This window comes from Hyposmocoma kahamanoa, unplaced genomic scaffold (assembly GCF_003589595.1).
Source record: "Hyposmocoma kahamanoa isolate Upper Pololo Valley unplaced genomic scaffold, ASM358959v1 102, whole genome shotgun sequence".
In the NCBI taxonomy this organism is placed as follows: domain Eukaryota; kingdom Metazoa; phylum Arthropoda; class Insecta; order Lepidoptera; family Cosmopterigidae; genus Hyposmocoma; species Hyposmocoma kahamanoa.
The window spans coordinates 11929514-11944944 of record NW_020653337.1 but is presented as its reverse complement, the minus strand read 5'-3'; the positions used below and the strand labels follow the sequence as shown (position 1 = coordinate 11944944).

The following is a 15431-nucleotide window of genomic DNA, read 5'->3' as shown; positions in this document are numbered from 1 at the left end:
TTACATTTGAAAGTTTCATTATTCAGATACTTCTACTAATACTCCAGAATTTTATTACAAGTTTCTAAGATATGTTTGTATTGACGCTGAAGAATTTATAACTAGTGTTAATACGGATATCTTATTAATAATGGTGGAACGGTATTAATATGGCATATACAGTTATCAGAGCCGAGTTATTCCCGTCTGATCCCATGGTGGATCCTTTTTATTTTATATTATTTTATTGTCCCATCAGACCATATATGCGGGACTCAATAAATAGTATTAATATTTTACTTCCACCTTATGCCCTGGTTCTTACAAGCTTGTTTTTGGTATGTACTATGGTACAGTCAATAAGAAAATGTATTTGAGGGTTGTACTGTGTTTTATTTAGTTTATTAGAAATTAACAACCTTAACTATACTTTGACGGTCAAGGTCTTTAATCCTTTGTTATTTTCTTAAAAAATACCAAAATACAATTTAAGCAAAAAACTAACATGTGGTGTTGATTTTTTAACAATAAAAACTTTAATTCTAAATATTACTTAAGACTGATTTTTTTGTTACTTGTGATTTGCAATATGTGAAAATGAAAGATTTGTCACCAAAAAATTTCATTATCTGTGATCAATCATTTGATCGCAATTGCTCTATAAATAAATATTTGATTTTAAAACTTCTTTATCTCTTGACTGTACTTAACTTACAAATACAATACAGTGGATCAGTTCGGATTTAAAATTGGCGGTGGATCAGTTGTTGGGGATCAGATGGGAATAACTCTCAAAGTCGAAGATACACATATACGACACAATATATCGTACCCTTGGTATTTATAATAAAGCCACATGTGATCTTTCGTCAAAAGTGCTTTTATCACTTGAAAGTAATAAATATAATAAGAACTACGTGAAACAAATTTATATATACATATACTTAGTAAATGTAAAATTTTAGAACTCCTTATTTCCCCATAAAAAAGTAATCGACTAATTTCGTTAGTCGAGTGTCTAACCCTCTCTCCTGAAAAGTTGTCACTTTACAGATACCTCTTTATTACATCAAGATACTAAATATAGTTTTATACATTTAGTCATATAGAAAATAAATTTAAATACAGCTATAAAGAAAAGTATCTCACCAAAAATAATGTCTTTATTCAAAATGTAAACAACATTGACATTCCTAAAAATATCTGCACGTGTATTTATTTGTACTCAGACTCATCATAATTCCATTGTTTATCTGTGTAAATATGTATATAAGTTCAATTTATTTTGGAAGTATGTAATTTGGAGTTGCTGTACGAAAGTCCAGCTTGTTACAAATTTGGTTACCGCAATATACAAAAGGGTAGTTATAACGATATAACTGAACAAACAGCAGCTCTACATATACGTATACATTTTTGCAAGTTTAGTTGGTGTGGTGCGGTGTGGTTTAGTGTTGGTCATACCTAAACTAACGCTGATCTAATTTTGATGAAATTTATATAAAGTTAGATGGAACCTAGGAGAAGGACGTAGGCGTACTTTTTTTTAAAAAAAAAGGGATGAGATAGTAAAAAAAAAAAATTTTCATAGTAAAACTATGAAAATTAAAATAGTACAGTAGACTATTCGAAATACTTATTTTACGCAGACGAAGTCGCGGATACCAGCTAGTTTTAAATATACTTTTTATCGCTTTGTAAAGTTACACATGAAAGGTCTCAATATCGGCAATTTGGTACAAATCGTGAACTCCAACCACAAATGATTCTTCCGTGCACATTCTATTGTAAAACAGATCGAACAACGAAGCAAATAATCTGCAAACCAGTGTTAACATTGTGTCTGCTGGTACAAGTGGTTGCAAGTTTAGAAAACAGTGGCAAGCCTTATCGGCACGCGGGCGCATTTAAAATTACAATAAGTGTCGCTGCGCCGACACCCGCACCGACGAAAGTTCAAGCCAAACAATTTATCGACTATATTGATCTTATATATGGCATACCAAGAAAGGCGTATAACGCTTTTAGTACAACGCGATATGAGTTTTTAGTGTCGATTGAAAATACCCGTATAATATTATTGTTTGCTGAAGAGAATAAATAAGTAACATTAAATACAAAATAAAAAGATTAAAGTACAGTATTGATGATCTCATTGAATGTTTTATTTGAACCAAATACACAATACTACAACCGGATAGCATTCTCTCTCGATCTCTCTCTCGCACGAAGTCTCTCAAATATAAATACAATCAATAGAAACTGTTTGTTACTTTAAATTTTATTTAAATTCAGATCTATTAAAAGTATGTCTGAGTTAAGGAAGAGCGGAACCACCTGGCACAAGTATTTAATTTTTTTTTAATTGGTTCCAACCTCAGTTCGCATATTATGTCTCGACTGTATTTTGAAAACATGTTTTTATTTTTTTTATTTTGAAACTACATTTAGTACCTCTACTTAAACATGCCATAACCAATGTTATTAGGTTGCAATCGTTTCTTAGATCTTCGGTAATTTAACGACGCACGGGTAGGTATGTTTTGAAAATCTATTAATTGTATTAAAAGTTAGTTCCGTCTATTTATATTATTCCTATAACTTGAATTCAGTCGATAATAATAGTTTGCCAGACAACCACACCAATTACCTGGACTCAAAGTAGGGAATTTCTGTACTTTGAGCACAGAGCAGCGGAATTAATTCCGGCGCACTATCCAGGACACCCAAATTAGAACCAATTTAAAGAAAAGTTCATTTCGCAAATTGATCCTATTGCACCTACAATGCAAACAGTAGGACCATCTAGGTCAATCGATAAAATTACTACCTATACTGATAGAAAAAAATATACTAACTTATATATAGACGAACTTTTACGCCATGAAACTTTTTGTAACGATTATATTATCTAATTACGTATGTATATCCGAATAGCATTGCAAATTATAAATGGCATCATAAAAAGGATTGATTTGTGAAGCTTTCAACACAAGTAAACTTTACTTCCAAGTAGCTCAAAGTTCGAATAGTGTAACCATTTTATCAAGTTAATAAATGATTTTTCATTTATGGAATGACATTGTAGTGTATATGACTCTACAATGCCCGATCTAAATAGGTTACAAAAAAAAACAATAGAGTGAATAGAAAATAAAAGCTCTTATTCTCTTAAACTAATATGGTCTCAACGACAAATCGAATCATATTCAGAAAATAAATTCGATCAAAAAAAGAATCAAATCAAAAGTGAAAATCCCTCCTGATCGTGTACTTATTCTCAGCAATAGTTCCAATATGCTAAAGGTCACTTGCGTTCAAACAAGACTGAGATTCCCCCTTCCCAATAAGACAGTGGTGGGGGCAGGAGGGGGAACCTCTCACATCATACTTGTACGAGTCTACAGGCGGGACCGGTCTGCTCTGATACTTAAATTACTTTATTAACAATGTAGAGCTTGCGAAAATTACCAGAGAGGTACGTCCATACATTTTACTGAATACTTGAATAATATTTTATTTTCTGTGTAATAGCCATTGCCTTATATTTAGACATTTACTACATCAAGATATAGCAGATTTGTAAAATGTATTGTGAATTCTCGTTGAATATTTAGAGCTTCTACGTTAAATGGTTTCATATTTTGTGAAACCTTACGTTAAAAAGTTTCATGTTCTTCGAAATCGCCGTTTTTCTGTGTAATCTTTTGAGACATATGTAAATTCTGGGGCACACAAATCGAAGACACTCGTTGAGATGACCAGCAGTGTTTTTATGAAAATACTGATTACGCTATTTACCTACTACTACGTAAACTGATATCTGGCAAAATTTTGTTCGTGGATGCTAAAGACACGTTTAATTATTTACAGATTACAGTTGGCAAAATAAAATTAGATTTATTACGAATGTAACATAGACATGCGCAAAACAGTGCTTCGAAAAGTAATGCAATGTCACATTAAATTCCCATAAAAGTAATATTACAGTGTGATATCATCGTCGACCATATCACACACAGACTAAAAACTGAAAAGTGTTATAGGCAATATCCCATCACTCCATGCTAACTTTGCTCGTTAGTAATATTACCATCACAATGCATCACTATTACTCTCATCTATAGCGGCAGTAGCAGTAAAGCTCCTTCTGAAAGAGTTCATCCAGGGTAATACTGCCACCATACCTATTTCTGTCGCCAAGCAGTAATGTCAGCATTATTGTGTTCCGGTTTTGAAGGGTAAGGTGCTGGTGAAATTACAGGCACATGGGACTTGTCAACTTATGTCTCAGGGTGACGGGCGCAGCGGCAATACCCCTCAGATCTTTGCAATTTAAAGCTCTGAGTGGCACTGCAACCGTTATGGATTGGCGTGTAGCTTACCATCAGGCGCACGACTTGTTCGTCATGTCACTTAATATTATAAAAAAAACAGTTACACAGATTAAAAATGAGATGTCTATTAAGCATCAACCTGTACTTGTTTTTGCTACTTAGTAACATTTTGTGTCATCACACGTCACCTCTTCCAAACATTGCGATCGATACGCATAAACGAAGTAGACAGACATAGCAATATGGCAAACTCACTATTAAAATGATTTCTCTAGCCTTTATATTCTAACTAAAATAAATAATATAGCGCGTCAACCGGTAGTTATCGTGATGAGTAACGCTTAATTTTTTTGTAATGATATCACATTACACTAACGCGTGATATCCCATTGTAATAGTCGCATTACTTACAAATCTCTAATGTAACATTAAATAATTAGAGTAGTACCGTAATTGGACTAGTAAGTCAAAATCAAAGTAAATAAAGGACGAACAGTAAAGGTCGCCCATTTACATGAATTTACTTTATTAAATTACCATAATTACACAAACATCGTGAAATATGACGATGAAATTTTTGCATTACAAAATAAGATAACTAAGGAATTTCCTTACTGGTGCTTTTACTTTTAAGTTACCGCGCAATGTGCTCTAAAAGTTCTAAAACTATCTTCAGTCTTAACATTTTAATAATAAAGTTATTTAAAAGTAAATCATCTAATTTTAGCATTTCGGTATCCATAATATCTGTGGTAATATGAACTATCTACATGTACCGAAAATACTTAGATGATAAATAACTTGCATAAGAAACTTGATACAACGCAAATACTTTACACAATTTATGGACACTTAAAATAAGAGCCGTTAAAAATATAACAAAAGAAATCAACAAATAATATCAAAAGGTGTTTTTCCGTATTCCTTACAACTTACTTATCATTTGAATACAGAAACTAAGCTACGCATTGTAAAAACTTCATCAGTGCATATGAATTAGCTATTTATTAAGTATCTTGTGAGCACAATAGTATCGTCTGGCCTCGTTTTTAATACAAATTAAGTTTTTTACCTCAAATGTATACGTGTTTGTACAAAATAAGTTAATATATTAGATACATATATTATATATAATTTACACTTTATCTTTAATAAAACACCGATCAAAATTATAATTTTATTATGCACTCTAGAATTTTGATAAAGGGTAAAGGTATTTTAAGTGCCGTAATTTCTCGGGTGCGGTTTATATTTTAACTTTATCGTGTTTTGTTACAAAAGCTGGTTAATATTTTGTTTCTTAATACTTAAATCTTAGTGGCTAAACATTCTTCATTCCATAATGTATCAGCTAATGTACCAATAATTAACATTTTTCTTTTTTGTTACACTTACATATGAGCATCCATCTTTAAATATGTATTTAAATATTCATTTAAATATTATCTATATAATCTCCATCGCAATATATGTGGGTAAGTTACTATATTAAGATACTGCATAAATTCTTGTGGTGTAGTGTAGGTATTGTCTCTCTCTAGTTAGAATTCATTGACATTAAATGCAACCTTGCGTACCTTACCTACATTTATAAGCTTTTGCCTGCTAGTTGATTTTCTAACAAACCTTAAATACATTCTGAGAAATGTTACGTAATGAATACTTGTTATGTAATGGTTACTTTGGAAAACTGTACTAAGGCAGTGTTAATGTACGTATGAGTTTTCTGTATAGGTACGTTTGTGTGCAATTATGTATGTTTTTGTGTGTAACCTCGTAAGTTTTGTATGTAACTCCTGTTTGTGTGTAATGTAGCGTGTGTTTGTGGTTCCAGAGCAGTGGCGGCGGCTGCCGCTGTGGAAGACGGCGCGCTCCGCGCTTGCCGCACGCCACTGCTTTGGACCTCTGGAACGCCTTCGTCTATCCGGTACGAAAGAGCGACGCATGAGCGTGAACTCAAATTTTAACTAATTGAAGAGGCCCATACACTAGCAAACATATTAATCGACAATGAAGTTGATTTAAGTTTCGTCGTACAGTCACGTCATTGACTCTCCATTGAATAATAAGTTCATTATTTTTTTAAGAAAGTGTAAGAGAATCAAAACTTATTTTTTTCTTAAAAATTCATTTGTGAAAAAGATATAACTCACAATACGCCGTAAAGAAAATTACAAAAGCAAACGGCCATTTGTTCTCAATGTTCAAATATGGATACAATGACCGAACAGCAAGTTCACTGCATTATAAACTATAAAAAAAACTAAATATTCTTAATTTCAAATTTTGTCACTCAAAAAAAAAACGATATTATAAATAAAAATTAGAATTTTAAATGGGTCGTAAAGTTTTGCATCAGGTATTGATTTTAGATCTTATGAATAAGGCCACACGCAGACGTTATACTTTCAACATTATAATTTGTTAGGCAATATCATAAAAACCGTTAAATTAAAAATATAGATGAAGTTACATAACGTAACTTCTAATTAGCTCCCATCCATCTCTGTGTTCATACGAATTCGATAGTGGTAAAAGTTACAACATAAGTAGATGTAACAAAATGTAAGACTTTTGAATAGTCCTAATATCATGTACCTATAGTGATTAAATTTATTTAGCGAATTAAAATTGCAGTTTTATTTGAACTCATTAATATAATAAATTAGGTACCGTATTAACAATATAGGTACTTCAATACATTTTAAACGTGCAGTACCTGCTATTCGAAAAATATTTAAAAAGTATACAATAAATCTAAGCTAGTAAAAGTGTTATTAATCTTTTTTCTAGTTTTAACTAAGTTTTTTATCAATTTAAATAACAAATACCTGTTGTCATCAGGGCAATATGAAGCAGCACATGCTGACGCATAAGATTCGCGACATGCCGCCGGGCTTTGACAAAAGTCAGTCCGCTTCGATGGAGTCCGACGGCCGAGAACCGAGCCCGGAACGCCGCTCGCCGGAGAAGCTAGATTTAAAGCGGTCCTCTCCTGCACACCCGCCGCCACCGATGACGCACGCGCCACCCATTGATATGCCATCTTTGCCGAAGCGACCGACAGGTACTTCGTGTTTTTTTCCACAACAGTTGCAGCGTCACTCAAAGCTTTATATCACAAAGATCTGAATGGCACTCCCACTGCGCCCGCCACTCTGAGACGTAAGTTGCCAAGTCCCATGTGCCTGTAATTTCACCAACACCCTTACCCTTCAAAACCGAAACACAGTAATGCTAACATTACTGCTTGGCGGCAGAAATAGATAAGGTGCTAGTACTTCCCTAGACGAAGGTTTTCAAAAGGAGCACTGTTTGTAGTGTAACAAAAAGTCTTGTTTTACGTTTAAAAATTGCAGCCTGCTACCATTAGGAACATGCATACAACCTTTAAAATACACAGTACACAAGGTAATAAAACCTTGAACTTTCTACGAGCGTTCCATAATAATATGCTCAGATCCGAATCTTATTAGGTTACTTTCTGTGTTCTTGTCAGATGCCAATACCTACATCAGAATATCTAATACTTGGAAACTCTGAGTGGTCTATGTTATAAATGTTTCATAACGAATCAATGTCACGCAGACCGTGCATTCTTTCATCAGAAATATATTGTAGGCACCTACACTTTACATCAGAGTAACGGTGGAAGCACTATAAGATTTTTTGACGTATCAATAAAAAAAATAAAAGTATAATTTTAAATGAACCCGAAATATCGTCATCAGCCTGTTTATACGTCTCAATACTGGGCACGGGTATCCTTTCAGGCGAGGGTTTGGGCCATAGTCCGCCCGCCGGACCAATGCAGGTTAAGGACTTTACACATTTTGCAAGGGTTGTGAACCTTCTTCGACGAGTGTCTTCTTGTGTCAATGTTTTCCTTCACCGAAAAGCTCATGGAAATTTAAAATTAAATTACGCACATAAATCCCGAGATACCCAGGGGTGCGACCCCGTATTAGAACCCACGGCCTCTGCTTGAGAGACGGTAAGTCAAACGAATTGGCTACCACCGGTTTCTTAATACGTGATTTCTTTAGCCTTAATGTATCATGATGAAAGGTTAATATCTAAAATTCTGCAGAAGCGTTAGTTTAAAGAGGATATTCATTATTTATAAGAAGGAAACATAACTAATAGTTCATTGCTATTGCGTCAATCATCTCGCGTAGGTAATAAAATCATTGCCAACAACAAAAGCTAAATTAGAAACACCGTTTATAGCAGCCAACACTCAAGTATTTAATTCGAATGAATGCTCATTTAAAAAATATCTATGACAAAGGAAATGATGAATTAATAGTCGCCCACGGAACGTTTAAAAACAGTCAATGATATACTATGTTAATCGCTTATATTTCTTTTTAAAAAAAAGCTCTCAAAACTTCGTGGAATAACATCTATTTACCAAGTATTTTGGAAATCGGTACCGGGAAGTGCGCGAAATCGAATTCATCCCCTAGTTTGCCACCTTTAGAGTTGGAATATTTTCTTCAAATTTAAATGGGGCTCTTTCCAATAAAAATAGAATCATCAAAATCGGTTCACCGGAGTTATCGCATAACATACATGCAAAAGAAATACAATCGAATTGAGATCCTACTCCTTTTTTTGAAATCGGTTAATAATTTGCAACTACATAATATCAAAGGAAGCCATGACATGATATCGTTTGTAAGAATAACAAAAACTGCTTTTAATAGTGAATAGATAGAAATACAAAGTCGCATACAAAAGCTAGCGCGTTATTAAACAAAGCGAAGCGTTCAATCATTCAATCAATCATTGTCGTCGGTTATTCGAATTGTTTTATAGATAAATACACTTCGGTAATAAAAATTTAATAGATGTAACCTACGACTTTGCTATTTTTAAACTACCGACCTACTACTACCTTTTTGATTATTTTATGATAAATGAAAAAAAAAATACCTTAAATCAATCAAAATTAACGATAACATTTCAAATTGTCCTAAACCGTATGAATAGATTATTCATCATCGTCATTCATCTATCATTATAATAGATAGAGATATTATCTTAATTAAGAAATTCTTTAATTCCTCCTCCCTTCTAAGTAATTTACCATGAGGTTTTCCGTGAAGGAAGACATCGTGATAAAACCTGTATTTCGAATAAGGTTTACAATCCTCGGAAAAACGTGTGAAGTCCCCAACCCGCATTGGGCAATGGTTGCCGACTGTGGCCAGTAGTGGACATATAAAGGAGCTGATGATGATGTTTCTGATTAATTTGAAATAAACTTTTATTTTTTTAAATTGATATCTGTGTACCATGTAGGTTCTTGAATTTCTCTCAGACAAAAGATTAAGGAGACTGGTATCATGACTGTGGCATCACAGTACATTTACTCAAATATTTTGTATGCCCGTAACAATGCACATAATTTTGTTAAGAAAGAAGATATCCGTAACATTAACTTTAGAACTAAGTCCAAACTCATGGTACCACAATGTCGTTTAACTAATGTAAACGATTATTTTATGGGGAACTGTATACGTTTTTACAATAAGATTCCGGAAAATATATTAAGATTATCATTTCCTAAGTTTAAAACTTACATTAAAAGCATTTTAATGATTCCACACAAATATGATTCAAAATGAAGGTATTCTATAATATTTAAGTTATTTGAAAAGAGAAATCCCTAGAGTTTCTTGCTCGTTCTTCTCAGGGAGGTCAGCAGCGTAGTGAACGAGCAGTAGCTTAAAAAATGACGTTTTCAAGTGTAAACATTTTACGTATGGAATAAATGATTATTTGACTTTGACTTTGAATTTGATACTTAAAAAATGTTATAGCACTTCCACCGTTACTCAGTTGTTCAGAAAGTGTACCTACAATATATTTCTGATGATGAAAGAATACACGGTGGCATTTATTCGTTATGAAATACTTACGAAGACCACTCAGAGATTTACAACGCACACACGCACACGCACATACACACACATTCATAGCCCCGTACGTGGGAAACCCTGTGCCATGGACACACACATAGAACCACAAATCACACCCAAACTCACGAGAGAAATAAATGTAGGCCATTCAAATACTTCTCCCGGCCCGAGAATCGAACCCGGGACCTCTGTAAGGCACACCAGCATCGTAACCGGTCGGTCCCGGAGGAAGTTACAAATTTACTTACGAATAAAATTACAAGTATTAGATATTCTGATATAGGTAGAGGCTGAGGTGGGACCCGTGGCTAGCAATGGGACGTATAAATGGGTTGATAATTATTATTATTAACTAATTTTATGATTAATTTGAACAGTAGATAACTAAGTTACTCTTTTATACGATGCGGCTTCAAATAATATAGGTACCTGTTTTGTTAGGTAAACTATGTTAATATCTTTTTATAGTACCGAGTGGCCCGCAACACCCGCCGCCGCCGCCTACGTCGTCGAAGCACCTCTGCGGCGTTTGCCGTAAAAACTTTTCGTCGTCTTCGGCTCTCCAGATCCACATGCGGACGCATACTGGGGACAAGCCCTTCAGGTGCGCTGTCTGCCAAAAGGCCTTCACTACGAAAGGAAATTTGAAGGTAAGAAAATGAGCCTTCAAATACATTTAGTGATATTCATTTTCTTTCTTTACTTAGTGACATAGGTAGCTGTTCTACGCTCTTAAAAGACGTAGGTACAATTAATTGTTATGTTTCTTATTAGGTGCATATGGGAACACACATGTGGAGCGGTGGCGCTTCGCGGCGCGGTCGCCGCATGTCCTTAGAGTTGCCGCCGCGGCCGATGCACGAGCCGCACGACCTGCTGCGACGCCCTGATCTCTTTTATCCCTATCTACCTGCGCCATTCCTCAACGGCATGCAGCAAAAGGTATCTAATCAAAATACCTAGATTTACTTTAAGTATTACAAATTTTGATAACATCGGAGACCAGCTCTACGGACGCCAAATTTTTTTTTATAATGTCAAGTGACGGGACGAACAAGTCGTGCGCTTAATGGTAGGTACACGCCTGTCCATGACAGTTGCAGTGCCATTCAGAGCTTTAAATCGCAAAGATCTGAGGAGTACTGTCACTGTGCCCGTCACCCTGAGACATAAGTCAACAAGTCACAAATGTCTGTAACTTCACCAGCACCCTTACCCTTCAAAACCAGAATGCAGTAATGCAAACATTACTGCTTGGCGGCAGAAATAAGTAAAAGGGACAGATGAGGAGGTCTCTGATTCGATATCAAAACTTGACCAGGGGTTTATTCTCATTCTCCGTCCGATAACCGTCCGAAACAATTAGGTGCTGTGAAATACGTAATACTCGACCAAAAACACAATGTCAAGTATGAAGCTTCATTCGCGTCACGCATCTTTTAACTTGGTCGAGTATTACTTATTTGACAGCAATTGCTTCGGACGGTTGTCGGACAAAGAATGAGAGTACAGGGCCAGGGGGTCGATTCAGAAACTTACGATAACTCAGTTGTCGACCAATTCGATTTGATATCGTACGATTTCTTTCCATTTTTATTCACAACACCCGAATCGAACGTCAAACTATCGTATTCGAAACCGAACAGAAACGACTCACACCCGTACGATTAGTTGAACTTCTCGACCGGCAAAGGCTACAAACGTTATTCAGAACACAGTATCGAATAAAAGTTACCGAACTTCCTATTGTTTACAAAGCAAGAATGTAATATAGAAATCTCTTATTATTTTAAATAAAGTCTGGATTTTGTTCAATTTTATTATTTCTTTTAATGCAAGACTAATGCTTTCCTATATTTATTTATTTCTTATATTTATATTCCTATATAGTCTTAGAAATGTACTTATATATGAAAGGATTTAAATTTTTCTTGTAATCTATTTCATCGACTAACTCCGTAAACACTGTTGGATCACGATATCGTATCCGAATCCGAATCGAACGTTTATGTCGGAATTATCTGAGCTCGAAAAGCGTTCTTCAATTCGAAAACGATATCCAGCCGAACTATTCGGTTAAAATATCGACGAGTTCTGAATCGGGGTCTAGTACTCTGTGTAATGTATCGGACAGTGGCGGATTTGCAGTGTTGGCCGCCCTAGACCCTAGGCCATGTAGTCAATACCAGCCGCCCCTTTCTCAGCACATACATAAAATGTACGAAAGTGATTTAGGAAGATTATATACGATGCGGTGCAGTGCGGCCCGCCATAATGTGTGTGGGCCTTTAGAACATTTAGGTACTTTGAGTTATTTCTTGTTAACATCAGTGAAGTTTTTGTCATGATTGGCCGCCCGTAAAATCTGGCCACCCTAGGCCCGGGCCTACTTGGGCCTTAGGCCAAATCCGCCACTGGTATCGGAGTTAATGTTGTTGCTCTGGTAGATACTCATAGTACTGGGAATTTGTTAGTTTGGTCCAGGTAGGTGGTTGTCTGGCAGTATAATTATTACCTACTAGGTATGCCAATTTATACATTGAAGATTTTGGATTGACTAACGTTTTACATTTTTTCCTCAGCTGAACGAGATATCGGTGATACAACAAAGCGCGGGCCAAAATGGCGTAGCTGGAAAGTTCCCAGGATTACTTGGATATGGTGCATTCGGAGTCGCCCGACCTGGTGCAGCGTCGCCTTTAGAAAGGCCTCCTTCACTGGAAGGCGGCGACGAGCGGCAGGCGGCTATGAGGGAGCTGGCCGAGAGAGGACGCGAGCTGGCGGAGCGCAGCCGACAGATGCGTGAGGAAGGAGAATACCGATCGCCACCGGCACACGGACCGCATCCGCCACCGCCGGGACAGCCCTCGCCTCCTGCGACGATGCACCAACACCCGCACCCCCTAGCGTCCTTACCACCACCGGCCCGCACCGAGGGCCTCACCGTTTAAAAATTCGAACATCGATCATTGGAACATTCCAGATTTTCCCGTAGTGGTCAAATATCACCAATGCCAGTTTGACTTTTCGAACGAAGCTGTGTCATGTTTATATTGTACAAAGAACCTAGTTGTATAGGTGAATAAGGGACTGATAAATTACGATGTGAGCGCGTCTGTTGTAGAATAGTATGAAGAGCGAAATGTAGAGCTATGTAACAAATTGTTATTCCAAGTGTTATATGCCTAGTATTACTGTAAGTAACTTATATGCATGAGTACGGGGCTGGGGCAATTGGGGACTCGGCCAGAGTCCCACGTTTATGTCATTACTCTGTGATAGTGCACATTCAGAGACTGTGTCTCGTGACACGCATAAATAATATTGGTAAAAGTACCTGTCGAATACTACCCAGCAATGTATGATGCAGTCGAATGTGCTATGACATCAAAAATTAAAATATAAATTATCCCAAAAATTAATTAAATTCTTAAATCTATAATTTTTAATTGTATATAAATTGTATGATAGTATTTTAATGAACAAATAGATTATAAAGTACTATATGAAATACAGAATAATTATTATATTTTACATATACCAGTCGGAGTGCTATTATGCATGATTTTATCTTTTACACATTCCAAGCCACGAAACATGTGAATCCCTTATAATAGATAGGATTTCGAATTATGTAAACGCAAATTCATTAAAAAGGTACATTGAATTAAATGTAATAGGAGTATGTTCCAGAATAAGATTTATAGTAACCAGTATTTGAGCATATTTAACTATTGTACCAGAGGTTAATGACATATTCATATCATGTAAATTAAAAACTATTTGCATTTGAGGTCTACATAGATATAAGAATTTAGAGTCATAGCTATTATATTGCTTTAGAATACTTCTACATATCTTTGTAAAAATGTGAGCGACTGGTGTTACGGCAAATGTAATTTGTTTTAATAAATTAATCAGTGGGGTCCTTTGCTGTTTCAAGCGAACGCGTAAAGAAAGCGAAATAAACATCGTAAATAAATTTAAACTGGTTCTTGTGTTAGCAATACTAACTTTCAGTAACAGTAGAGTTTCTTATGAAAGAGTTCGTCCAGAGCAGTAGTGCCACGTTACTCATTTCTGCCGCCAAGCAGCAATGTCAGCATTACTGTGTTCCGGTTTTGAAGGGTAAGAGTGGTGGTGAAATTACAGGCACATGGGACTTATCAACTTACGTCTCAGGGTAACGGGCGCAGTGGCAGTATCCCTCAGATCTTTGCGAGTGGCACTGCAACTGTTATGGACAGGCGTGTAGTTTACCATCAGTCGCACGACTTGTGCGTCCCATCACCTGATATTATAAAAAATAACAAAAACCTTAAATGTTTACGAGCTTGAAACAGCGACCTAAATTAAAGTGTTTATTAGCACTCTACAGACTGACGTGTCGAAAAGGCAAAATAAACATTTAATTTCCAAAATATGCATTTTCTCGAAACTTCGATTCAATTCTATAGTCGCCGTTATTCGAATTGCTATACTCAAAATGTGTATATTTCGTACTATCCACATAGACGTAACTAGGTAGAGGTCGGATGGGCATGCCACTCGTATCCCACGTGCCCACACTGCCACCCACCCTCCCCCAATAAAAAATACTGGTGCAGCCGAACTAAGAAAATTCTCAATCGAATTGCTGGACCGCGGACAAATCCTAGTTACATCTATGATTCTCACACTAGTTCTCTGTGTATACATGTCCTTGTAAATTATTTATAAAATTAAATCATGCATACACTCTTAGTATTAAAGAAACGCTTGTGGGGCGATAGGTCCTATGAAACAATTTAGTTGTCTAGAATAAATTCTCATAGCACCTACAAGTTATTTTCAAGTTGAAAATAGATTTTAGCTAGTAGTATTAGTCATGAATATGATGTGTCATGTCATGTCAGTATAAATATTCATTGTAAATTATTAAATGTTTATGTAAATGTCCAAAAAGTATTCAAATTATTTAAAAAACGATTATACTAATATTTCTTTTCTTTTTGTTTTCCTTTCCCAGTATCCCTTTTTGGTTTGCACAATGTTTTTTCGTTATAAGTAGTAAACAATATCAAGTATTAGAGAAACTCGTGGTAGAAGCATCTACGAGGTAACAATAAGGCTCAATTTACATTGCGGCGGAACGGAATGGAACGGAAGCGTCAATTTCACCTCGCTGCGCGAGAAGGCGCGCGTGGTG

General features: G+C 35.7%; 1 protein-coding gene across 4 annotated transcripts in view; it reads left to right on the top strand.

The window, feature by feature from the left end:
- LOC113232880 (homeotic protein spalt-major-like) overlaps nucleotides 1-14328 on the top strand; it is a 28475-nt gene extending 14147 nt beyond the window's left edge. For 3 of the 4 annotated variants that reach the window (XM_026467788.1, XM_026467763.1, XM_026467779.1), the window contains 5 exons: nucleotides 6151-6243; nucleotides 7161-7383; nucleotides 10712-10893; nucleotides 11018-11185; nucleotides 12826-14328. In XM_026467788.1, the coding sequence (XP_026323573.1) occupies nucleotides 6151-6243; nucleotides 7161-7383; nucleotides 10712-10893; nucleotides 11018-11185; nucleotides 12826-13194 (1035 nt within the window). In that variant the 3' untranslated portion in view covers nucleotides 13195-14328. The remainder of the gene's footprint in view (nucleotides 1-6150; nucleotides 6244-7160; nucleotides 7384-10711; nucleotides 10894-11017; nucleotides 11186-12825) is intronic. The other variant, XM_026467771.1, reaches the window with a different exon arrangement.
- The last annotated feature ends 1103 nt before the right edge of the window (nucleotides 14329-15431 follow it).